A 25717-nucleotide genomic window follows, 5' to 3' on the forward strand; every position below is an offset into this window, starting at 1 on the left:
CCCCTCCTGTTCTGCTGTGGCGTTTTTTGTTTTAATTTATCTGAACTAGTTACAAAACCACACTCCCACGAATGCATAAATATTGGATAATGAAAAGGGGGGGGTCAGTGTTTTTTAAAAATCCCCGCAGGGCCTGGCAAGGCAGAAGCAAATGCATTTCTGCTGTATCATATTTAACTGTTTGCAAACTTGTGCTGGGAGGATGCGCAGAGGCTGCAGAGTCGTAATTAAGAGCTCCGTCGCCCTCCCCATCTGGGGCCTGGCGAGACCCGCACGGGGTTAAAGGACGGGGGGGAAGGCGCCCGCTGTCGGGGGCCGGGATGATGGCGAGGAGGGGAGAACGTGTAAGACAGCTCTGCGCCTGAGCGGGCTTCGCACAAGCGGAATGTCCCCCAGTCTCCGCGCGCCTCTCTCACCGCCAGGCGGTGCCCCTTTAAGAGCCAGCGCGCGCCCCCGCCCCGCGAGCGCTCACTTTCCCTAGCAACCGCCCCGGGGGAGGGGGAGGCCCTGGCAACGGCGCGCCGGCCGGGAGAGTCACGTGACGGTCCGCAGCTGGAACGCGAGCGCGCGCCCCGCCGCGCGCCCGCCCGCCGGGGCCTGTGCGCTGCGGCGCGTGCGCGAGCGGTGCAGCACCGGCCGCGGGAGCAGGGAGTATTATGGGCTGTGGGTGCCTCTGAGCAAGATGGAGCTGTCTGCAGTGGGTGAGCGGGTCTTCGCGGCCGAATCCATCATCAAGCGGCGGATCCGAAAGGTGAGCCGTCGCCCCGGGCTGGCCGCCTCTCTCCGCAGCCCTTGCCCGCGTACACGGCGGTCTGGGCGCTACGGTTCCGCTAGCCGGGCTCCCTCGCCACCCCCGCGCTGCCGCCGCCTCGCGTCCCCGCATCCTCCCCGCCCCCCACTCCCCCCTTTTTTCGTTCTGTTTTTCAGGGGCGCATCGAGTACCTGGTGAAATGGAAGGGGTGGGCGATCAAGTGAGTGTCGCGGGGGCCAGGGGCGGGGTGGGGGGAGGCTGTGGGTGCCGCGGCCTTTTTTTATTTTTTTGGTGCGCACGTTGGCTCGCTCGGCGTGCGCCTTTGCCTGTCTGGCTCTCGTTTTTTATTTTGTTCCCGGGTCTCTCGGCAGGTACAGCACTTGGGAGCCGGAGGAAAACATCCTGGACTCGCGGCTCATCGCAGCCTTCGAGCAGAAGTGAGTTTGGGACGCTGGCCGGGGCGCGGGGAGGCAGAGGGCCGGGAGGGCGGCGCGGAGAGGGGCCGGGGAAGGGGCGCTTTTTAACCACTGGCGTTTCTCTGACGCAGAGAGAGGGAGCGTGAGCTGTATGGGCCTAAGAAGAGGGGACCCAAGCCCAAAACTTTCCTCCTGAAGGTAACCTGGCCCAACCCCAGCAGCCCCCTCTCGGGCCCCAGCCCCGGCCCAGCACGGGGCCTGGAAGGGAGGGACGGATCCGCGGCCGCCCATGCGGGCGGTCCTTTCCAGAGGGGCCCCAGCTGGCAGGAGGGTGACTGTGAGCCCCCGACAAGCCCTTGGCAGCAGGCCCTGGCCAGCTCCCGCTTCGGGAAGAGGGGCCTGAGAGTGGTGTTGGGGGGGCGGGGGGAGAAGAATTCTCGCTGACGAAAACCAGCGCCTGGCAGGGCTCGGAAAGGGGGTGAATGAGGCAGGTGGGGGCTGCCCACCTGAGGGGTGGCCAGGAGGGACCACCTTCTGCTCGACTCCCCCACCCTTGAGCTGTTACGCCTTTGCCCAGAGTTAGAACCTTGGAGAAGCTAAGTGCAGTCCCCCTCATGGCGTCATGGCAGGACACAGGGGCAGAGCCATAGCCAGGGTAACAGCACCCAGGGACAGTCTGTAAGTTTGCGCCCGCCACCCGCCAGCCTTGTCGATCCCGGGGAGGGGGGGTAGTGATTCGCTGGCCAGACTCGTCCCTTGGACTTGCGCCTGGGGGCAAATGCCTCCCTTGCTTTGCCTCCGCACAGGGGGAGGCATTTGTGGGCCACCTGCCTCCCCGACCCCCATTGCCTGTCTCCCTCTCAGGGTTTGGTCTGCATGCCTCCCCTTTTCCACCTCTTAGAGCACTAGTAGGGTTTGTGTGCCACATCTCTTCCTTCTTCCTGGCATGGGGTTTCAACTTAAATTTGACCTTAAATCAATTAACTTTAAGTTTAGTACCCAGACTGGGCCGCTGGCTTCACGGCTGTGAGCCTCAGTTTCCCCCACCCCTGGCTGTTTCTAAAGTAGAACCTTGGTCGTTGAACGCAAAGCAGATTAGCCATGGCAAGGGAGGTAGCCCAGGTCCAGGGGATGCCATCTTGGGTTTGTGGGTATTTTGGTGAGGGAGAACTGCGTCTGGGGAAGGGAAGGTGCGTGACCCGACGTGGCAGGCAAGGCTGCAGGCGGAACTCCCCAGGTGGCCTCAGTAATCTGGTTAGTGCTTAGGGATGTCTGGGCAAACCCCTTCCCACCCAAACAGGTTGTGACTTTGAGGCCTCTTTGCAGAGAAGACTGTGAGAACGTGGCAATCTCCACTTTGTCCAAAAGGTTCAAAGCCCACCAAGGGTGCAGTAGGGCTCCTGGGGAGTTGAGCATCCACCCGCCGCCCCAGAAAGGACTCTGTATGTGTAAGGGTTTGCTTTGGGTTTAAAGGAGAAGTGAAGAAAATGTTGGTTTTCAGGATTCCATATTTAAATGCCCTCCCCCACCCACCTACACACATCTTTTGGGTTCCACGGAGCAACCTTAACCCTTGATGCTTCTTAGGAGAGATGGGCGGAGCAGCAGGCGTGCTAATGAGCTGCGTGACAGCTTCTCAGCGCACCGGGGGCCCCCTCTAGCGATGAAGCGAGTAATGACAGCTTTGATTCACAACATGGGTTTTTTTTGTTTGTTTTTTGGTAGGTCTAGTCCTGGGGAGCCCTGGTGGCACAGTGGTTAAGTGCTTAGCTGCTCACCAAAAGGTCAGCAGTTCGAACCCACAAGTCGCTCCACGGAAGAGAGATGTGGCAGTCTGCTCCTGTAGATATTTACAGCCTTGGAAACCCTATGGGGCAGTTCTACTCTGTTCTATAGGGCCTCTATGAGTCTGAATCGACTTTACAATAATGGGTTTTGATTTTTTTCTAGTTCTTGAGTTGACTATGGGCCTAACACAGTGCTGAGCCCCCCACATGGATTCTTTCCTTTAGTCTTCTCAACAGCCCTGTGAAGTGGAAATTATTAACCCATTTTGGCAGATGAGGAAATCAAGGCCCACAGAGGGAAAGTGGCTTACCTGTGGTCCCACTGCCCAACTTCCTGACTTCATCTTGGCTTCTTTTCTTCATCCTGTCCCTCAAGGAGTATGCGTTAGGTTAAGGGGGAAAGGTGAACATGCACAGGAGACCATGAGGGCTGTGGGGTTGGTGGGGCAGGGGATGGAGAAGACCTCCAGCTGGACCTTTCAAAACAGGAAGCATGAGTGTGATACAGCTATTTACAAGGGGCCGTGGAAATCAGCTTGGTTGGAACCGAGTGTACTGTGGGTTCTTTGACCTGAGAGGCAGTGTGGTGTGGTAAACAGATGACAATTAGACCACTTACTTTGTGGCAGGAGCTGTTCCGAGGGGAACAGGAGCCCACTAAGTATGTTCCACTACCCTCATTTTTCAGGTGGGGAAACTGAGGCCAGGGGTGTTAAATAACTTGCCCACTGTCACACAGCTAGTCAGTGGCAGAGTCTAGGCCTCTTAGCCTTCTGTAGGGGCTCTAGTACCTGCCAAGCCCTCAGAGCCTTGCCTGTCACCCAGAGTTCAAGAAATGTGTTGGCTGCACTTACCATTTTCACTTCACTAGGCAGTAATCGACTCGACAGTGCCGGGGTTTTTTAGGCAGTAACTACAGTCATATGCATAAGACCCAGAAATGAAGAAGATCCAGGTCCAGCCTTCAAAGAATTCTCAACCTTAGGGGTCTGGGGAGCCAAGTAAACCAGTTTCTTATATTATTTAGAAATTATCGAAGTAAACGTCCCTCATAGACAATTTGGAAACCATACATTAGAACAACATTATTGCTCATAAACCCACCACCTGTGGATTTATTTCGTAATTACTGAGTACTTGCTGTGTGCCAGGCACTGTGCTCTGCAGGTGACAGATATTATTTGGTAGTCACAGGAGCCGCCTGCAGTGGGTACTGTTATGAGAGTGCAGATGGGGAAAGTGAGGCACAGACAGCTGGTTTCGTCCCAGGTCTAATGTTTGCCCACACTCTGCCACTCTCTCGCACAGACTGGCAAACCCCTAATTACAGAAACCTGGGAGCCCGGGCAGTGTGCAGAGAGAGTAAACACCCCAAGGGGTCAGGGGAGTGGGGGGCTCTGCTTGCCATGCCAAGGAAGCCTGGGCTTTTTCCTGCCTTTGTCTGGGAAGGGGTGTGAGGGGCCCAGTCCCTGGGGAGCTGACATGAGGACTGGGTGGCTCAGCTGCCTCTTGGGCAGGTGGAGGTGGCAGCACTGGCACAGGGCAGCCTGAGCCTGTGTGCTACCACCTAGTGGCCAGAGGATTTATCGCTGATTCAGCCCCAGGAGGCCCTTGGCTAATGTTAAAATGTGCGTCTTCCTGGAGGGTGAGGGCCACATTCTAAATAAACCATCCTCTCGTATTCAGCAAACACCACTTCTGGGGATTGCAGTAAAATACAGTCTAATCTTGTTTGACAGGAGTATAAGGCTACCTCCCGGGTGCTGGTTAGGTGTCCAGTGCTCTGCTAGGCTTGGGATGGGGATGTAGAGAGGGGAACTTAGGCGACCACAAACCACAGGTCCCACTCAGGAAGCTCATAGACTTACCGTGGGAATGTGCTTCCTCTCCATTCCCCACCTGGATGGCTGCAGTAGACGCCTGACTAGTCTCCCTGCCCTCACCTGTCATTTCCTCCAGGAGCCATGTAAAACAGATCCAGTGGTGCCCCATTGTCCCTGCCCTCAGGCTGTCCCTGCCATTGCTTTCAGTTCCTTGATCCCTCTGAGCGCTCACACCCAGAGACCTGACCCGTGGGGTTCTGTCTGCCTCCAGCATTTGTGTCTATTTGCAGGGGCCCTTCCACAGCCCACCTCGCCCTGAGATCTGTGCCTGGGGCTCAGTCAGTGCTCATAAGGGGGCCAGGATTCTCTCCTACTTATGCTTCAGGGCCAGCTTTGATGTCACCTCCTGCAAGCCTGGTCGGTGCCCCGTCTGTGCTCCCCCAGCTCCTGATCCTCCTTTATTACACCAGCTCACTCTGTGTTTTGACCATGTGTAACTTGTCTTCCCTGTAACAGAGCACAGCCCCTGGGGTGGAGGCCATATTTGTTTGAAGTTGTAGCCCCAGCAGCTGGCTGACTCATTAACCTGTCTTTCGTGGCAGAAGACTGGCGGCGGAAGAGGAGGGCTTCCTTGTCCTTGGCAAGCCCCTTGTCCTCTATTATGTGCCGTCGAGCTGATTTTTGACCCGTAGCGACCCCATGTGACAGAGTACAACTGCCTCATAGGGTTTTCTAGAGAGAGTTCTCTTGGCGCAATGGTTAAGTGCTCGGCTGCTAACTAAAATGTTGGCAGTTTGAATGCACCCAGTGGCTCCGTGGGAGAAAGACGTGGCAATTTGCTCCTGTGAAGATTGCAGCCTAGAAAACTCTATGGGTCAGTTCTACCCCGTCACATGGGTCTCTATGAGTCGAAATCGACTCAAAGACATTAATAACGCCAGATCTTTCTCCCGCAGAGGCACTGGGTCAACCTTTCTGTTAGTAGCCAAGCACTTAGCCATGGCACAGGGCTTCTTCTCTCTTTTTAGTGTCACCTAATGAGTGGTTTGGACTGGAGATGGGTTTCTGAGGGCCCTGCCACAGCCCACATCTTGCTGTGAAGTGGAGTGTGAGCTGCTGTAGAGCTCTGGGCTTTAGAGGGACCCCACACCTGGTGGTGGGGGGGCAGGTAAGGAGGTGCAGCTGGGCCCAGGAGCGCGGGACAATATCCCTGGCTGTCCACAGCCTCTGCTCAGCCATTTGCCCCGAAGCCATCTTGGCTCAAAGAGTAGAGCGGTGGTCCCACATCTAGGCCATCCCCCCACTAAACCCGTTTCTGACTGGTTTGGATTATAGCCGGCCTTGCTATCATTTGTGCTGATTAGTTCAGGCCCTGGGCCGCATGGGGCAGACAAATGAGTCAGACCCAGGCAGGGAAGTGCAGTGGTTGAGAGCCTAGAAGATGGGCCCCACCTCAGTCGAGGGGGCGAGGCACTGTTCCAGAGGTACCCCAGGTCACAGGTGCAGCCCATTTGAAGGCAAGCGAAAGCTCAGGGCATTGGGACTCAAGCCCAGTAGGGCTCAGGCATGGGGTGGAGCAGGGTGAACTTCCCCCCTCCTGTCTGTTGCCAGATTTCCACCAAGGAGTACCAGGCTCGGCTGGGATGCTTCCCAGAGCAGGGGGCACCTGGGGCATCTGAGCAAAGGGCTGCTGTCCTGTGCATACAAACCCTGTCCTGATTGTTGTTGTATGCCACTTCTGACCAGGGGCTCATGTAGAGAAGGGATCCTGGGAAAAGCTAGCAGGGGTCGTGGTGGTAGGGAAAGGTTAGGTCTTGGAGTTGGGCCTGGACTGAGGTCCTCATTTGCCCTCTGACCTTTGGCAAGTTGCTTCACCTTGTTGAGCCCCAGCCTCCTCACCTTTAGATGGGGCATGAGCACCACTCCTTCCCTGAGGCTCTCAGGGTGGTGTAGTGAGAGACTGCCTGTGGACCGCTGGCACCAGGCATCCAGAGGAGGCCAGCGGGAGTCCTGAGCACCCCCATCCAGCCCCCTCCTTACCACGCACAGGCCCAGGCCCCTGCTGAGCCCAGCCCCTCACTCTCCCCCACAGGCCTGGTCTCACCCAGCCCCTCCTTTTCCCCATCCTGGTAGGCCCAGGCCCCTCACCCACCCCCCCCCTCCGGCCCGGGCCTCCTGTCCAGCACCTTGCTCCTCCATGCAGAATACTGCCCAGCCCCCTGCTCTCCCTGAAGGCCCTGTCCACCTCCTTGCTCAGACCCCACACAGCCGCCTGCTTTACTGCCCAGGCCCCTTGCCCAGCCCCTTGCTCCCCCATCCCCGCAGCCCAGGCGTGGTCCCCGCCAACACGCCTACCCCGTAGGCCCCGCCCCTTGCTCCGCTCCCAGGCCAGGCCCAGCCCCCGCAGGCTCCCTGCCCAGCCCTCAGCTCCCTCTCCCCGCAGGCCCGGGTCCAGGCTCCCAGCCCAGCCCTCAGCTCCCTCTCCTCTCAGGCCCGGGTCCGGGCCCCGCCCACCCCCACCCGCCCGCTTTCAGGCCCGGGTCCGGGCTCCCAGCCCCGCCTTCAGCTCCCTCTCCCCGCAGGCCTGGGTCCAGGCCCCGCCCACCCCTCCTCTCAGGCCCGGGTCCGGGCCCCGCCCACCCCTCCTCTCAGGCCCGGGTCCGGGCCCCGCCCACCCCTCCTCGCAGGCCCGGGTCCGGGCCCCGCCCACCCCCCTGCTCCAGGCCCGGGTCCGGGCCCCGCCCACCCCCACCCGCCCGCTTTCAGGCACGGTCCGGGCTCCCAGCCCCGCCCTCAGCTCCCTCTCCCCGCAGGCCCGGGTCCAGGCCCCGCCCTCAGCTCCTCTCCTCTCAGGCCCGGGCTCAGGCCCCGCCCACCCCTCCCCACTCCCACAGGCTCCCACCCCAGCCCTTCGCTCTCCCTCTCCCTCTCCCCGCAGGCCCGGGCCCAGGCGGAGGCCCTCCGCATCAGCGATGTTCACTTCTCTGTCAAGCCGAGCGCCAGTGCTTCCTCCCCCAAGCTGCACTCCAGCGCAGCCGTGCATCGGCTCAAGAAAGACATCCGCCGCTGCCACCGCATGTCCCGCCGCCCGCTGCCCCGCCCGGACCCCCAGGGGGGCAGCCCCGGCCTGCGCCCCCCTATCTCACCCTTCTCCGAGACGGTGCGCATCATCAATCGCAAGGTAAAGCCTCGGGAGCCCAAGCGGAACCGCATCATCCTGAACCTGAAGGTGATCGACAAGGCCGCAGGCGGAGGGGCTGCGGGGCAGGGGGCCGGGGCCCTCGCCCGCCCCAAAGTCCCCTCACGGAACCGTGTCATCGGCAAGAGCAAGAAGTTCAGCGACAGCATCCTGCGCACCCAGATCCGCCACATGAAGTTCGGGGCCTTTGCGCTCTACAACAAGCCCCCACCCACCCCCCTGTTGCCCCCACCTGCCAGCAAGGCCGACACTGCTGTCCCCCAGGGCCCCGGGCTGCTCCTGGCCGCTCCCACCGCCCCCTACGATGCCCGCAGCTCCAGCTCCTCCGGCTGCCCCTCACCAGCACCGCAGTCATCCTCCGACCCCGATGACGTGCCCCCCAAGCTGCTCCCCGAGACCCTGAGCCCATCAGCCCCCGACTGGCGTGAGTCGGAGGTGCTTGACCTGTCCCTCCCAGCAGAGTCGGCAGCCACCAGCAAGCGGGCTCCCCCTGATGTCACTGCTGCCCCCAGCCAGGCGCTCCCCCCAGCCCCTGTGCCGGTGGTTGCCTCTTCCGAGCCTGAGGCCGGGGACTGGCGCCCCGAGATGTCCCCCTGCTCCAACGTGGTTGTCACCGATGTCACCAGCAATCTCCTGACGGTCACCATCAAGGAATTCTGCAACCCTGAGGATTTCGAGAAGGTGGCGGCTGGGGTGGCAGGTGCCACCGGGGGAGGTGGTGGCAGTGGGGCCAGCAAGTGAGGGGGCTCCACCAAGGAGACGGCTTTGGGGGGGGCCTCCTGCCCAGAGTCATCCTCTTGTTGCACCCCCACCCTCACCCTCACCTGCCTGTGCTTTGCTTGTTCAAATGGCTCAGTGTTGACCCTGGGATGGGACTGGGCAGTTGGAGCCCTGAAGCCCAGTGGGTGGGGGAGGTTGTGGGAGAGGTTAGGGCCAGGACAGGCTGAGAGCGCTGAGAAGTGCTCCTTCCCGGCACCCTCTCTGTCTCACACACAGTGGATCCCGCTGGGTGGTTTCTGGGGAGCCCCAGAACCTAGGGTCCACCTGCTCCTCCACATCCCACTCAGTTCCCCCAGCTTGCTTCCTGCTCTCATGTACAGCGCCCGATTCCTCGGTGCTACCTGGCAGCTGTGGGGGCCGTTTGGAGACCCCCCACCTAGGGCGGGCACGTTCCTTTCCCTCTCTAGATGCCCGGGCAGAGGAGCAAAGATGTGTTCCTATCTTTTGGGCAAGGCCCAGGACAGAGGTCAGGGATGAGGCCAGGCTCAGCCGCTGCCTTCCCACCAGAAGCGAGGTCAGAGGCATGGGTCTTCCCTGCTGACCCTGGGATGAGGCCCAAGCAGTCCCCCTGATGCCCACTCTCCAGCATCCTAACCCCCATCTTGAAGGCGGGAGGCTGTAGCAGGGAGCTCACCCTGCCACAGCTTCCCGGCGTCTAAAGACCCCTTCAGTTCTCGACCAAAGGTGCTATAAGAGCCTGCTGCGGTAGCTGCGGTTGTGCGTGTTTGTCCGCCACCCCTTGGCGTGTTTGTGCGTGTATCCGTATGTGCATTGGGCGTTAGGCCCCAGGTTTCCAGTTGGCACCCTTACAGTTCTTGAGAACGAATAGGGTCATTGAAGGCCAGAACCTTCCCTCGCAGTCAGCTCGGGTCTTAGGAGATGGTGGCAGAAGCCACCCGGCCTGCCTTCCCAGCCCAGTGTGATGAGGGCATATGCCTTCTGCCTTAGGGGTGGTCAGCCTGACCAGTCAGGCCTTCACTGCAGACATGGCATGTTGCGGACTGAGGTGGAGAGGGGGACCCCCACTCCAAGCTTCACCTTCTTCCTGGGGGTTTGGGGAGGAAGGGGGAAGCTTGGCAACCTTCCCCGGGGGTCTCCCCAGCTCCTCTCAACCCCCTCTGTTTTGCTTCTGACGCTGAGGCTTTCTCGCAGCCCAGCCTGCTCGAAGCAGCCAGAGGCCTCTGAGGCCCTGGGCAGCCTCTGTTTTCCGTGTGCTGCCAGGGAGTGAGGCGTCTATGCCAGTGGCAGAGACCAAAGCCCCAATTTGAGGCCAGGCGTTGGGAGAATAGGCAGGCCAAAGGGGCAGGGCCGCAATGAGGGGCTGTGCTCCAGGAGAGTGAGGGTATTTGGTCTCAGGAGCAGGGCCAGGGGCCTGGCAGCCTGGCCTGACCACTACCAGGGTCTCAGTTTGACCTGGGTGTCATGACCCTGTCGTGGCTCCAGATAGCTCCCCCGTGTGTGCAACAGTTGGTACTTCCGATTTGGTAGCAGGTAGCCGAAGGCAGGAAGGAGGCAGAAAGGGAATCCAGTCAGCCAACGGATGCCCTTTGTCCCTAAGCGTGGGAGAACACTCTCTCCTGAATCTCCCTGCCAGGGACTTCGGCACAGCCTGTCCTACCCCCACCCCTAACCCCACCCCCAGGTTGTTGAACAGCGGCCCTCACAGGAGGGGACCAGCACACCTGGACCCTGCCCTGCCCCTTGTGTTGGCTCTGTGGCCCTCCAAGTGCCAATTGGCTTTTCCCCCAAATAAGGGCTGGTATTTCTCCTCCGTCCTTGGAGGTGATTTCCCCCCTGATCCCCCCTCCCCCAGGCGAGTGACCACCTGGGTACCAATTACAGGTGTTTTCCAGAGACCATAGAAATGTGTTTTCCTGAGGGTCTGTGTCATTTGTGACTTTTTTTGTAAAGAAGTTGTGTTTTCAGAGGTGATTTTATGACAGGAAAGTGAAAGAATTAGTTTTGCAAAAAAAAAGAAAAAAATAGAAAAAAAGAAATAGAAAAAATATTGTGGGATTCCTATGGGGTGGGGGGTGGGGAGAAAGATATTTAAAGAAAAAATAGTAACGCAGTGATTGCACAGGTGAGGTGGCAATGTGAGGGAAGGGGGTAGAGGGCTAGACTTGGCTGGCGGGTCCCCCAGAGGCGCTATGGGGACAGCCCCATGGCCAGCCACCCTCCTTCCCTGGCCCAAGGCTGGGGGAGCCCTCCCTGCTGTCCTGGGCCCAGACTTTCTCTACTCCGCATCCTTCCTGCTCAAAGGGAACTAGCCAGAAGCTGCAAGGGTAAGTGGAAGCTGAGGAGAACTGAGCTTTGGGACAGGATGGGGTGGGGGCCAGCAGGGGGCCATTGCCAGGACCCACTGTTGGTAATTTGTTCCAGGTGGCTAGGTACGCTTCAGTTTCTTGCTCCCCTACATTGGTTTTCCAGCCTGTTGGGCCATCTGGTCCTACCACTCCCACCCATGGGGGGTATCACCCCAAAGACCAGGACACCCCTGAGCTTCCCTGGCCAGGGAGGGGATGCAGGCTTCAGAAAGAAAGAAGCTGTGGATCCTGGGAGAACCGGGTGTGGCTCTAAGGATTGGGGTCACTGTGGGGAGAAGTCCCTTCTTTCTTGGGCTTTCTATGGGCGCATTGCTGCCCAGACCCTCAAGCCGGGCCACCCCACCTCAAGTGCGTGCAGAGGCACCCATGCACACTGCCTGGGGGCGGAGGGCAAGACCTATTGGAGCCCTCTTTACCTCTCTTCCAGGGTGGCTCTGAGCTCGGGCCCCCAAGTTCCAGCCCCCTACTTGCACGGACCAGCCATCCATGGGCCCTTCCCCACCCCATGCTGCTTTTCCATTTTCCTAATTACCCAGCAGGAGTTGCAGTCCGGTTTGCTTTATTTTTGTATGTGAAATGCCCCCCAGAGCCCATCTCCTACATTCGATATTGGTTGGGGTCTCTGTCATCTCCCCTTCGATGCCACTCCCTCCCGTGTCATAGGAAGCAGGTGAGGCCTGGTTTGAGACTGAAAGTTGGCACCCAGTCCTGTCCCGTTTTCCTTCTGATCCTTAGTTTGCCCTTCTGTGAAATGGCTGTATTGGGCAGCAGCAGCTCTTCCTAAAGCGCTCCTGGTGTGGAGCAGCAGTGATGGTCGAGATTGTGGTGCTGGGGCCTCCAGCCTCCCACAGCCCTTCTCTACTTTTCCCCCTGCAAAGGGGTCAAGGTCAAAATGAGCCTCATATGACCCTATTCTGCCCTGGGTAGAGGCAATGATCAGTCCCCAGCCTCATTGTGAGGTGGGCAGAGTGGGTGGGGTCGCCCCATCAAAGATGAGGAAACAGGCCTAGAGGCAGGGCCTGGAGTGCAAGCTGCTCCGGCGTTTTAGGGAAGGCCCCCCTTGAGAAGGTGGGGCCAGGCCTCGAAGTCACTGCCAGGCAGTCTGTCGGGTGGACCCCTGAGCCGGCCAGCCTTGAAAGACGCTAGACCCCTGAGGGTGCACGCGGCTGGAGGGTCAGCACAGAGGAGGACACTGCCTGTGAGGGAGATCTGCAGGGACCCAAGGGCACCCCCCTACCCCACCTTTCTGGGGTTTTTTAGTTTGGTTTTTTTATGTTTTTGCACTTCCCCCACGCTGGCCAGTGGAGCCCGCCTGGGCAGGCCCACACCCCGGCCCCCTGCACTAGCCCAGGCAGCTTCTTTGGGGTTCATATGATTTGAGGAATCACTTTTGTAAAGAAGAAAGGAAGGTTTTTAAAGGTTTTGTTTTCTGTCTGCATCTGTTGGATTCAGAGAGCCCAGAATGAGGGGCTAAAACCCGAGGAGAGGGGCTCCCCAGTGCTGTCTCACAGGGCATCAGCTAGGCAAAGGGGGGTGATGGCCTAATGGGAAATCGTTGGCAAGGGGCAGAGGGCAGAAGGAACAAAGTTTCAGGGCTGCCCTTGGTGTCGGGACGTAGTGCAGATGGAGACGTCTTTTTGTTGGTTTTAATTTAAAAACACAAAGGCCTAAAGAAATATGTATCTTATAATTTTTTTAATTTTTGAAAAGCTCATTTAATGACTCGTGCACGAATGAATTCTATATATATAGTATACATATATAGCTATATTTGGGGAGGGGCGCTGTCTCTTTTCTCGCTCTCATTTTTAAAATTAAAGTGTCGTTGCCTTTGTCTGTGGTTCAACCATCCAGCTCCCAGCTGGCTAAACTTTGCCTCCAGTGATTCAAGATAGGAAAGTAGCTGGGGTTGGCAGGAGGTGAGGGACTGTGGCGTGGGTCCCCCACGGCCCTCCTGCCCCTCCCCAGTGGAGATTGCGGGTGCAGAAGACAGGGTGGGGTTTTGGTTCTGGTCTGGACTCAGTCTTTTCTGGGCTGGGGGAGGGCGGGTTGGTGCCGATTACTCTTGTCTTGTATGTTTCGTTCTGCTGCTCTTCAATATTGTATCAATGCCAGGAAGTAGGGGGTAAAGAATCTCTTTTGCCCCCCAAATAAATTGTCACATTCCGAAGCGAAGGCCCAGCCCTTGGGACGGGAGTGTGTGTGTGTGGTTTCTTCCACCTGAACTGTGGTCATTACACAGCATTGGGCCTTACCTGCTCCAGGTGAGGACAGAAAGGCCCTGCCCCAGGGGAAGCACCACCATGTCCCGCAGCTGGCCAGTATCCCACATGTCCAGTCCGTTTCCCGGCTCCTGGCCTCTCACATTCCTCCACCTCACGACTTTCCAGCCAGCCGAGGTAGGCCATGGGCACCAAGGTGGCGAGTAGCCTGTGTTTGTGGAGAACTGAGATGCCTGCCTTAAGGATAACTAGTAGGCAGGCACCTGGGGGGAGCGGGGGTCATACCACTGTGGGCCTTCCTGTTGGAATCATAGTACCCAGAGAGGGAGGGTCCTGTGGCAGAATAAACCTCAGGTGGGGAGGCGGGCTTTAGATTTCCAGAGTGGGAGAGCAGGCCTGGGGGGCGGGGTGGGACATGGCTGCTGTTGCCCTTGGTTCCCACAGTTTTGACACAACGTGGCCTTTTTGACAATGAGCTGTCCCGTGGTTCCTCACACAGGTGCTGGGCTGGGCGCTTGTGCCTTCTTTGAGTAGACCACCAGCCTCCTCCCCACAGAGCAGGGCAGCCCTAGGCAAACTCCATCCCTTCCTCCCAAGCCTGCACAGGGCCTGTGAGCTCCATCTCAGGACAAGCTGCCACCCTTGGCCACCCATTTGCCAGGGCTTAAGCTTAGCCGTTGCCCTTGACTTTTTCCTCACCAAACCGAACCCATTGCCACTGAGTCCATCCCGACTCATAGCAACCCTATAGGACACAGTAGAACTGCCCCATAGGCTTTCCACATCTTTACAGATTTACAGACGACGCACTGCACTGGGCAAGTCAGCCGCAGAAGGTCTCTTTTAAGTGTTAAAAACCAAAGATGTCACTTTGAGGACTAAGGTGCCCCTGACTCTAGCCAGGGTTTTGTTTGTTTGTTTGCTTGTTTTTAGACAAACCTTCCATCCCTCCGTGAATTTGGTTTGCCAACTTTTTAATGTAGTATACTTTCATATATATTTGAATACATTTTGAACTTTTCAGTTTATTTCTGCACACGATACACCCTGCTTTAATTATTACGATTTTTTAACATATTTAAATGCCAGTGATATTAGCCTCTGCCATCATTCCTCCCCAGTTACTCATGTTTTTTCAAGTCTTTCCTGGGTATTCTTCCAAACAAACTTTAGAGTAGTGTCTTTAGAATTGCAACTGATGTTAAATTACAAATAATTGTGGGAGAAATAAATGTGACATATTAAGCTTTTCTATCAAGGAATAGAGTTTTTTGTTTTTTTCTTTTTGTACTTTAGAGGAGGATTTACAGAACAAACTAGCTTCTCATTAAATGATTACTACATATATTGTTTTGTGACATTGGCTACCAACCCTATGACATGTCAGCACTCTCCCTTCTCAACCCCGCGTTCTGTATCACCATCTTTCCTGTCCCCTCCTGCCTTCTAGACCTTGCCACTGGGCTGATGTGCCCATTTAGTCTTGTTTTGTTTTATGGGCCTGTCCAGTCTTTGAAGGGTGACCCTCAGAAGTGACTTCATTATTGAGCTAAAAGGATGTCCGGGGGCCATACTCTCAAGGTTTCTCCAGTAAGTCTGGTCTTTTTTTGTGAGTTAGAATTTTGTTCTACATTTTTCTCCAGCTCCGTCCAGGATCCTCTATTGTGATCCCTGTCAGAGCAGTTGATGGCAGCCCGGCACCATCTAGATGTGCTGGACTCAGTCTGGTGGAAGCTGTGGTAGTTGTGGTCCATTAGTCCTTTGGACTAACCTTTCCCTTCAAGCCAGGGCATTTTCAGTCATCTCATATGCAACACAAACTCGGACAATGAATAAGGAAGACCGAAGATTTGATGCCTTTGAATTATGATGTTGGCGAAGAATGTTGAATATAACATGGACTGCCAAAAGAATCAACAAATCTGTCTTGGAGTACAGCCAGAATGCTCCTTAGAAGTGAGGATGGTGAGACTTTGTCTCTCGTACTTTGGACGTGTTATCAGGAGGGACCAGTTCCTGGAGAAGGACATCATGCTTGGTAAAGTGGAGGATCAGGAAAAAAGAGGAAGACCTTCAATGAGATGGATTGACACAGTGGCTGCAACAATGGGCTTAAACGTAGCAACGATTGTGGGGGTGGTACAGGACCAGGCGATGTTTCGTTCTTTTGTACATGAGGTTGCTATGAATTGAAACCTACTCAACAGCACCTAATAACAGCCTCTACAGAAGCAGACTGCCACATCCTTCTCCCTCGGAGCGGCTGGTGGGTTTGAACCACTGACCTTTAGGTCAGCAGCCGAGAGCTTAACTGCTGTGCCACGAGGGCTCCTTGCTTCCTCACCACCCGCCCCCCTTCAAATGCTGAATTGCTGGTACTAAGAGCATCTTTCTCAAATGTCTCCCCACCCTGTGTCTCCTGCCTGTCTCCCCCAGAGGTGACCCCACCTAGGCCTTCACTGTTGCCCCTTTGGCAAAAGCCGCCCTGGTCTCTCAGCCTCCGATCTTAACTGCACTCAGCCCCACACATCTTCCCCAGCAGGGCCATGGACATTTGGAAGACCCTCAGGGTCACCTCCCCAATTCCTCAGCCAAAGCCCTGCCTGCGGGAGGCATCTTCCCCCAGCCCCATCTGCCCCTTACTGCCTGCAGTGCTCTCCCCTCCCACCTGGGGGTGCTGACCTGCCTTCCCCAGTGCCCTGGCTCCTCCCTCGGACTGACCTGTGGTCTTGTGCATCTCACTCCCAAACAGCAGGGCCATGTCTTCAGCACCTCTGTGCCCCAGTTCACAGCTTGGCTCCTGGCACATTGTAGGCCTTTGATTCATCTTCCTCAAATTTTCCTGAGGGTCAGCCCTCCTCCTTGTGTTAATGGAAACAGGGAGGCTTGGGGGTGGCTGACTTGGGCTTTGAGCTTGGCCCTTGGTCTCCAGTGTGATTCATCAAATGGTCCCTGAGCCCCTGGGCCAGCAAGGGGACAGCAATACAAGTGGGAGCCTGGACCTGCCTGTGACTGGGCATAGACTCAGGGGCCAAAGAAGCCGGGCAGGCAGGCCGAGTGAGGACAAGGCAGGGGGCAGGGGAAGGAGTCAGCCGTGGAGTTAGGGCTGACCCATCTCCAGGCACCCACTCCACGCCACCCCTACGTCTTCATCTGGAGCACCTGGCTCAGTGCTCTGTTCCCAAGAAATCCCCATTTAGCACTTAATTAAAAAAAAAAAAAAAGAAAAGAAAAACAAGGATGATCAGTGCACCTACTACGTGCTGAGCACTGGCGAGCACTACACTGGTCTCGCCTGTCTGACCCCTCACCACTGCCGAGCGAGGTTGTGCCTTATGAGCAAATGGGCCAGGTGGGGAGGAGAGGGCAGAGAATTGAAGTAAATAAAGAATTCGTTTGCCCAAGCCTCCGCACCTATAGTGGGGTGGAGACTCACCCCGACCCATCTCTTCCACCCTGAAACCCATGCTCCCCCATGCTCCGGGGCATGAGGACACTGGGGCTGCCCTGAGGCTATGGTTCACCCTGAGCTAGTGTCACTGCTGCTCGTTGTCACAAGACATGCCGTTACTCAGCCACTAAGTCTGTTTATTAGTTGAGGGTTAATGAGTGTGACCACAGCAATTTCTAAAGGAGGAACTGAAGGATTTGTGATGAGGACCAGGCAAGACCAAGCAAAGCGCCCACAAGCAAGCAGACTCTTGGCTTGGGTGAGTCAGGTGGGAACACACAACCGCAGCTGGCTTTACGGGGGTCCTCTGCCAGGCAGGACCTGACCTAGCCCCATCCCTTACCTCACCCTATTCCTGGGTCAGAGTCAGTCATGGGGTGAAGGGCAGGATTGGGACAACGTAAGGGATGGGGGTTGGGATGGGGTGAGAATGACTGCTTTGCAAAATGACTTGGTCATTTTTTTTTAAATTGTAGTAAAAATATATATAATAAAATTTTCCATTTCAATATTTTTACATGTACAATTCAGTGGCATTAGTTACATTCATTATGTTATACAACCATCGCCACTATCCATTTCCAAATTTTTCCACCACCTGAAACAGCACTGGTCATTTTTTTAAAGCTCAGAGTCTAATGGTCTTTTTATCCTTGCTGAGCTGTGCCTGGAGTGAAAAGGCGGGCCAGAGTGGTGGCAGCAAAACGTCAAAGCACCTGTTAACATCAGCTAACAAGCCTGGGTGCTGAGTGTGCCCTCTTTGTGCAGGCTGCTGGCTGCAGAGAAGGCATGCTCCATAAAGGCCTCCATAGCCTGCAGAAGCCATACACACAAGGTACACCTGATCCATAGTAGAGGGATCAAAAAGGGAGCGGCAGGTGAGAGGCCCCGGCATCCTTTGAGACCCACGCACCTGAGCACCTGAAAGGGAAGCTGTGAGCTCAGAAGAGCCATCAGAGAATACAGGCCACTGGAGGGTGAAACTGCTGAAATAGTCCTGGTGAGAGATAATGAGGCCTACAGCAGTGGAGAGCACAGGATGTGGCCAGAGTAGAAGGATGGTTAGGAGATAGGATTGGATAATTGATTGGCTTTGAAAGCTTGAGAGAAGGAACGTCTAAAAAACTCCTGGGTTACCAGTGAAGGCAAATGAGTAGGTGTTGGCACCACTCACAGCCAGGGAACTTGGCATAGGAGTCGGCTTGGGAGGGAAGGTAAGTTCAGCTTGGGACACCTTGAGTGTGAACCTAGCAGAGGGCCCAGGAAGCATTTTCATCTGTGGATTTGAGTCCTGCCCCAACCTGGTACTGCTAGAAAAGCCTGTCCCTTTGTTGAAGAGTCTTTGCCCCTGGGCCCACCTCACCTCTGAGGTGACTGGTCACCATCCCTCCTGGAAGGACCACCAGGACTTAGGTGCTGAGCTCTTGAGGCCACCAGGGAATTCCAGGGACCCATACCCCCTTCTCCTGCCTCTCCACCACTGCATGCCTTTCATCTTACCAAACACCCAGGTGAGATTGTGAGGCAGGTGACTGGGAATGATTAACTCCATCTCACAGGTGAGGAGGTGGGGCCTAGAGAGGGAAGGGCTTCCCGAGGTCACTTGGAGCATCTAAGAAAGTAAAGAAATCCCCAGGGACCAAAAACAAAAAGGAAGCCAAAAATCAGAGAGACAAGCAGATGCTGGTTTTTTACTTCCCCGCAGGCTGGGGCTATGGGTGGCGGGTGGGGATGGGGTTTCAGGTTTTAAGCATTTACTGATCTTGGAAACCAAGGAACTTGGATTTTAATAGGGATGCCACCACCTGTCTGTCAGTGTGTAGTATTGTGGTGGCTTGCATGTTGCTATGATTCTGAAGGCTATGTCACTGGTATTTCAAATACCAGCAAGGCCACCCATGGTAGACGTGTTTCAGCAGAGCTACCAGACTAAGACAGACTAGTATGAAAGGCCTGGTGATCTACTTCTGAAAATTAGCCAATGAAAACTCTATGGATCACAACAGGATACTGTCCAATATAGTGCTGGAAGATGAAACCTCTAGGTTGGAAGGTACTCCACACACACAGTGGCCGCAATAATGGTCTCGAGCATACAAACAATCCTGAAGATGGCCAGGACCAGACAACATTTTGTTCTGTTGTACCTGGGGTGGCCACAAGTTAGAGCCAACTCTGCAGCAACTAATAACATATAGGGATAGGAGGCAAGGCCTTGGGGCACCAGAGATTTGTAACTGAACCCGTGAATAAAGCTGGACCCATATTCTCAGTAAAACAGCAAATGGGGCGGTAGTTGCCCGTTTGCAAAGGGAGATGTCAAGGAAGTTGTCTGTCTCATTTTCAGCTCTGCTGGAAAAATAAAAATCTCCCTTGAGAAGTTGTAACTCTAGACCTTCCCTGACACAAATTTGGTGTTTAAATTTACATTACCCACATGGCCCCAGAATTTCCAAGCCTAGAAATTAATATAAAAAGCAAACCTAGGTTGGGTAAAGGAGCCCTGGTAGTGTGACGGTTAAGTAGTCAGCTGCTAACCGAAATGTGGGTGATTCAAACCCACCAGCCGCTCCTCAGGGGAAGAAAGACCTGTCAATCTGTTCCCATAAAGATTATAGCCTAGGAAATGCTATAGGACAGTTCTACCCTGTCTTAGAGGGTCAATGTGAGTCAGAATCAACTCAAAGGCTCACAACAACAGAGCATATGGTAGAAGCAAATATAGTCATCCCTCCATATCTGTGGGGGATTGGTTCCAGCACCCCCACGGATAACAAAATCTGCAGACGCTCAAGTCCCTTATATAGAAATGGTGTAGTATTTGCCTATCACCTACGCACATCCTCCCACATACTTTAAATCATCTCGAGATTACTTATAATACCAAATACAGTGTAAATGCTATATAAATACTTGTCATACTGTATTGTTTAGGGAATAATGACAAGATGCAAGGTGAACAATGCTCAAACAATAGTGCTGGAGAGAGACTGAGGCTCTGTGAAATGGCAGGAGGCTACAGCAGGGTATGCCTACACACCACTTCATTCGTATGGATTCGGTGTAGTGCTTGGTGCATGGCAAATTCAAGTTTTGCTTTTTGGACTTTCTTTTTTTCCAAATATTTTCTATCCACGCTGATTGAATCCGCAGATGTGGAGCCTGTGGATACAGAGGGCCGACTATACAAAAGTATCTAGAGGGACATACCCGCAATAAAGGCTACACAAGAATCTCACAGATAAAAACACTTGCAAATATGAGCTCACAATCCAAAATTACAAAACATACAAAGAAGCAAGCCACAAAGAATGAGAGTCAGCAAGACAATGACGACCACCACCACGAGTTTCCATGTGTCAGAGTAGAACTGTGTTCCACAGGGCTTTCAATGGCTGATTTTTCAAAAGCAGGTCCCCAGGCCTTTCTTTTGAGGCACCTTGGGGTGGGCTCAAACCTCCAGCCTTTTGCTTAGCAGCTAAGTGGATTAACCTTTACTTAGGGACCCTTCAGAAAGGTGACAAATATAGAATCCTGCACCTGACAATTAAGGAAAACACGTTCTTTCAAAGCACATGCTGAAGATTTCCAAAGACAGCCATGTACATCATGTACTAGGACATAAAACAAGTCTCCATAAATTTTATAAAACATCAGTGTTACAAATCAGGGGTTATTAAGTGAAAAATCAATAACAAAAAGACAATTTTAAAAGTTTATCCATTCATCTCTCCTATATTTGGACAGTAACCCAGATTTCTCTTTCCCCTCCCACCTCCCCAAACTTCTGAGATGGCTTAGAAGAATGAAATTTGAGGATGGTCATGAAAATGACTAATAGAAGGCAGACACGCAGAAGACACGGAGCCGATCAGAGCTGAAGCTGGTTCAGGACAGGCCCCTTCTGATTGCTCAAGATGGGATATGGCTTTCATTAGAGCAACCTAGTACCAAAGTCTTTTCTGCCTCTCCAAAGGATGAGCTCAGTTTGTGACAAAGACGTGAGCTTTCATTTAAATGACAGCCACCAGGAATCAGCCTTTATGAGCAAGAGGGTCTGGGCAACAGGCGTGCACAGCCAGGTGGGCTGCTGGAAATGGGACAAAGCCTGGTGGCAGGGGTCCTGGTCCTGTGAGATAAAGACCAGGCCCCCTGCCAAAAGCCTCCTTCCCATCTTGCCTCATGCTCTGAAATCCCAGCATGAGTAACACACTCTTTTGGGGCGAGTCTGAAGGTCCCTAGGAGTTCTCCGTTAAGGCTCAGATTCTCCCAGCTGTGAGCAAGGAAACAGGACACGCTTTGGAAAAGGCCAATGTGGGCTCTGTCACCAAAGTGACTCATTAAAATGATCATTGACTCTTTTTCTCCCTCGGTACTTCCTGCCGGCACTGCAGCTGGGTTACTGTGTGGTGTTGTCCTAGCAAACGGTCTGCTGCTCTCATCCTCTCTGACTCGCTGCCTGAACGCTCATTTGCCCTCCTGCCTTCCACAACTCAGACACCACCAAGGGATCCTTGTCCAGGACTCAGGTGTTCCACGACTCAAGGCCTACCACGAGTCGCTCTCCCTCTCCAGGCCTCAGTGTTCCTCGGCTGTAAGGAACGCCAGCATGCTCTTCTTCACAGGTTACTTGAGAGGATTGAAGGAGGCAATGGTGTGAAAGGGTTTGGTTCCAGCACTGCATGGGTAAGAAGAGACAGCTTCCAGAGCCTTGAAGGCGCCTCGACTTCCCATCCGAGTGTCCCAGCTGTCTGCTAACCAATTCTCAATGTCCTCCTCTCGTGTAACTGCTTAAGGCTAAGAGAAAAACAGCAAATTGAGGAACCCTGGTCTGTTGCTGGTGGAAATCCAGAATGGCTCAGCCACTGTATAAAACAGTTTGGCAGTTCCTCAAAAAGTTGAACATAGAACTACCATTGTTGTTAGCTGCCGTCAACTTGGCTCTGACTCATGGTGAGCTTAACATATAAACAGAATGGAACGCTGCCCGGTCCTGCGGCATCCACACAATCACGGGTATGTTTGTGCGCATTGTTGCAGCCACTGTGTCAGTCCATCTCACGGAAGGTTCCCTTCGTTTTCACTGACCCTCTACCAAACATGATGTCCTTTTCTAGCGATTGGTCTTTCCCAATGATGTGTTCAAAGTAAGCAAGATGAAGTCTCACCATCCTCACTTCTAAGGAATATTCTGTCTGTACTTTCTCCAAGATGGATTTGTTTGTTCTTCTGGCAGTCCATGGTATATTCAATATTCTTTGCCAATACCACAATTCAAATGCGTCAAGGCCTACCATATGTCCCAGCAATCCTAATCCTGGGTATATACCCCAAAAATTTGAAAGCAGTAACACTGCCTGCACGCCAGTGTTCATTACAGAATTAGTCACAATAGTCAAAAGGTGGAACCAACTGAAATAACCATCAGCAGATGACTGGACAAACACAATGTGTATACAGTCAATGGACTACGACTCAACCATAAGGAGAAATGAAGTCCTGATACATGCCACAACATGGATGAACCTTGAAAATATTATGCTGAGTGGAATAAGTCAGGCACAAAAGGACAGACAGATACTGTATAAATGTTACTGCAAATTGCAGATATGAGCCACCTGCCACAAAGCCGATACTGAGGCAGGAGGAGGTAAGCAGCAAAAAGACTTTATTTGAATACCAGTATCCAAGAGACAGAGGGGATAGGTTCCTCCCAAATTCTGTCTGACTCTAAAGGGCTAACTGGAGGGTTTTATAGGGCGAAGGTCAGGGTTTAGAGATTTCCAGGAACGCTGATTTTTCTTTGAGGTGGACATAATGATAAAGTGACATATTACTGAAGTCTTGCAAGCCCCTTCATGCCACCCTGGTTTCGGTCACAAGATGGATCCGTAGTTTGTTCAACTACCTCTGTCCTGATGGTATCGCTAATTGCTTCACCCCCTGGGAGAGGAACATAATTTAATCAATCAAAAATCTTGATTACCTAGTTTTTCTCCAAAGGAACAATCGTGAGACAGACTCCAGAGCAAGTAATCAATGTTTCAAAGATTAGAGATTCAATCACAGCTTATATAGTTATATAGCTGTACTAATACACTGAAAAAAAACTATATTGTCTCTTCTTCATGATCTCACTTATGTGAAACAGGCAAATCTATAGAAAGCAAAAATTATTAGAGGTTATCAAGGGTGGGAGGGAGGGGGAAGACAGCGTCATTGTTTCGGGAGCAGTGAGTTTATGTTAGTGGTGATGGAATCATTCAGGAGAGGACGGTGGTAATGGCTGCACAACATGAAGAATGTAATCAATGCCACTGAATTGTACATGGAAAAATTGTTGAATTGGCAAATGTTTTGTTATCTATAGCTTCACCACAATAAAAACAAAACAGACAAAAAAAAAAAAAAAAAAACATTGGATTGAGTCCAAGCTCCGCCAGCCGTGTGACCTCAGGCCACTCAGTCTCCCTCTCTGGGCCTCCGTGTCCTCTTCGGTAAAATGGGGGCAGGAATGATTGTCTCTGTGTATTCTTTCCAACTCAGAATTAGTCCAAGAAGGAGAGCTAACATGTACAGAGTGGGTTTTACGAGGATTAACTCATTAAACCCTCACAACCCAGAGAGTACAGTACCCACAGTATGTAGATAAGGGAACTGAAGCTCAGAAAGGGCAAGTAACTTGCTTGAAAATTCATGCATGTTAGAGCCACCACTGGAACCCGTCTAGCTGTGCTTAACCACTGTTCGAGCAATCTCCCTGCATACCGTACTGGTTCAGAGCACATTTGTTGGCCCGTCTGGTTGTGTGTGACCTAAGGTATATTGCTTGCCTGTTCTGTGCCTCAGTTTCCCCGCCTATAAAATGAAGAATGGTAGTAATACTGCCTTCCTCATCGAATTCTAGGAGTTTCACTTTTTCATGAATCTTCTGATGTTGCAAACAAGGAAACTGGGGAGAGAGGTTGAGTCACTTGCTCCAGGCGACACTATTTTTTTTTAATTAGTAAATTGTGGAGCTGGGATTGAAATCCAAACGTTCTGACTTCAGAGCCCATGCTTTCAACTGCGCTGCTCCATCTCCATGAGATGCCCTCAAACACTTCATGTTCAAAGCCAAGCTCCGAACTGCACATTGGCGCCCCCTACAGGCTGCCTGAATCACAGCCTTCTCCTGCTGAGGGCCTGACATCTGTGTGTGGTCTTTGACTCACTCCTTTCTGGCCAGCTGCTCCTTCTCTCTCCCTTTTCAGAGCAAGTGACTAGCATTCAAGACGTGCCTCTCAAACCAGAACACTGGCATCAAAAAGAACTTAGAGGCAAAACTCAGAAAAGTTTCAAAAGCTGGAGCTGTTGAACTTAAAGATGCTGCCTGCAAAGTTTCTGACCCAGAGAATTTGAATTTGAAGCAGAGGACAGCGATCCTATCTGCAGAGATTACCTCACTTAGAAGATGCACAGCCATGCACTTCGCTGCTTCAGATGCTGGGGGAATTACTACTGGACGAAATCCAGGTGTTTAGAAAGGCGTCATTTGCAATAGATGAGTATGTTTTACAGTGTGCTGAGTCTTCACAGGACCTGCGAGGTCAATTCACTGTCATGGTCACAAGTTGTCTGTCTTTTTGTGCACAAATTATTATGAAGATTAGATTGTGTTATTACTATGCCTTGTGTATAGTCAAATCGTCCATATGAAGGTTGTATATATTGAAATTTATTTTTGTTGTTTTATCATAAGGTGGGAAGGTTATGAGTTTCAATAAAGGGCTGATCACACACACACACCCCTAACTGATTCCCAAATGGAAATTCTACTCAGGCCCATCACTTCCTCTCCAGCCCTGCTGCCCCTACTCCAGCCAGACCCCCAAACCTGAGGACAAAGGATACCAAGTACCCCCATTCCCAAATGTGGACTCGCAAAAGGAATGGCAGAAAGTGCTCTTGTTCGTTGTCCCTCCAAGGCTGTGTGGCTTAGAAACCACGTTTGAGCTAGGAGACTGGAGAGTGAGGTTGCTTTAGAGAGAATTGGCATCCTCCCTACCTCAGTAGGTCTCTGGGTGGCACAAATGGTTTGCACTCATCTACTAACCTAAAGTTTGGTGGCTCAAACCCAGCCAGCAGCGCCATGGAAGAAAGGCCTGGCGATCTGCTTCTGTAGAGATTACAGCCAAGGAAACCCAATGGAGCAGTTCTGCTCTGTAACACACGGGGTCACCATGAGTACAAATCCACTTGACAGGTACCAGGTTTGGTTTTCAGAGAATCAGAGGGTGTGGCAAGTGTCCACAAGAATTTGGGAGATGCGGGGACTAGAACAAAGGTGAGAGGCATTTGAGGGCCAGGATGGGAGTGTGTTTCCCACCTCCATATCATCCTCCCGCCTCGATGAGGACCTTGCAGAATGGGGCACGTGGCAGGTCTGAGGTCACCTCGAAATAGGATCCCGCCCCAAGAGGATTGCCTAGGGTGGGGTGGGGTGGGGGCAGGAAAGGGGCACGTGAACCTATCAAGAAGAACCTGTGTTGGGTGGACACCGGAAGCCAGGTGCTGAAGGGAGGTCATAAGCAGCCAGCCAGGCAGAGGAGGCTTTGCTCACGTAGGACCTCCAGGTGGGAGATCCCTAGGGATGGGGGTCTCTGAAGAATGAGAAAGCACCCACATCCAGGCATCTGACCCACTTGACAACACCAGCCCCACATTACACCTAAACCAGCCCAGTTAGGCCTTCCCTGCTCCCTCTCTCCTCCCTCCCACAACCTCCAACTCCATTGGAGGCACCTCATGGTGAGGGTGCTCAAAGGGGATCAAGATGGGGCCTTAGACCTCAGAGGAAAAGCCCACTGTGCCTCCTTCCTCCTTCCAGATCTAAGGCACAAATGAGCTGGGGAGGAGAAGTTTTGAACTGGGACTGCAGTTTCAAGTTTTGCTATTAGACTACCAAAAAGGAGCCCTGCT

General features: G+C 53.5%; 1 protein-coding gene across 1 annotated transcript; it reads left to right on the forward strand.

Annotated features, from left to right (window-relative positions):
* The first annotated feature begins 605 nt into the window (after positions 1–605).
* Positions 606–16129, forward strand: CBX6 (chromobox 6). Its single transcript, XM_064283521.1, has 5 exons — positions 606–751; positions 928–971; positions 1123–1188; positions 1299–1365; positions 7716–16129. The coding sequence occupies exons 1-5, from the start codon at positions 683–685 to the stop codon at positions 8715–8717; spliced, it is 1248 nt and encodes a 415-aa protein (XP_064139591.1). The 5' UTR covers positions 606–682; the 3' UTR covers positions 8718–16129.
* The last annotated feature ends 9588 nt before the right edge of the window (positions 16130–25717 follow it).

This window comes from Loxodonta africana, chromosome 4 (assembly GCF_030014295.1).
Source record: "Loxodonta africana isolate mLoxAfr1 chromosome 4, mLoxAfr1.hap2, whole genome shotgun sequence".
Classification (NCBI taxonomy): Eukaryota; Metazoa; Chordata; class Mammalia; order Proboscidea; family Elephantidae; genus Loxodonta; species Loxodonta africana.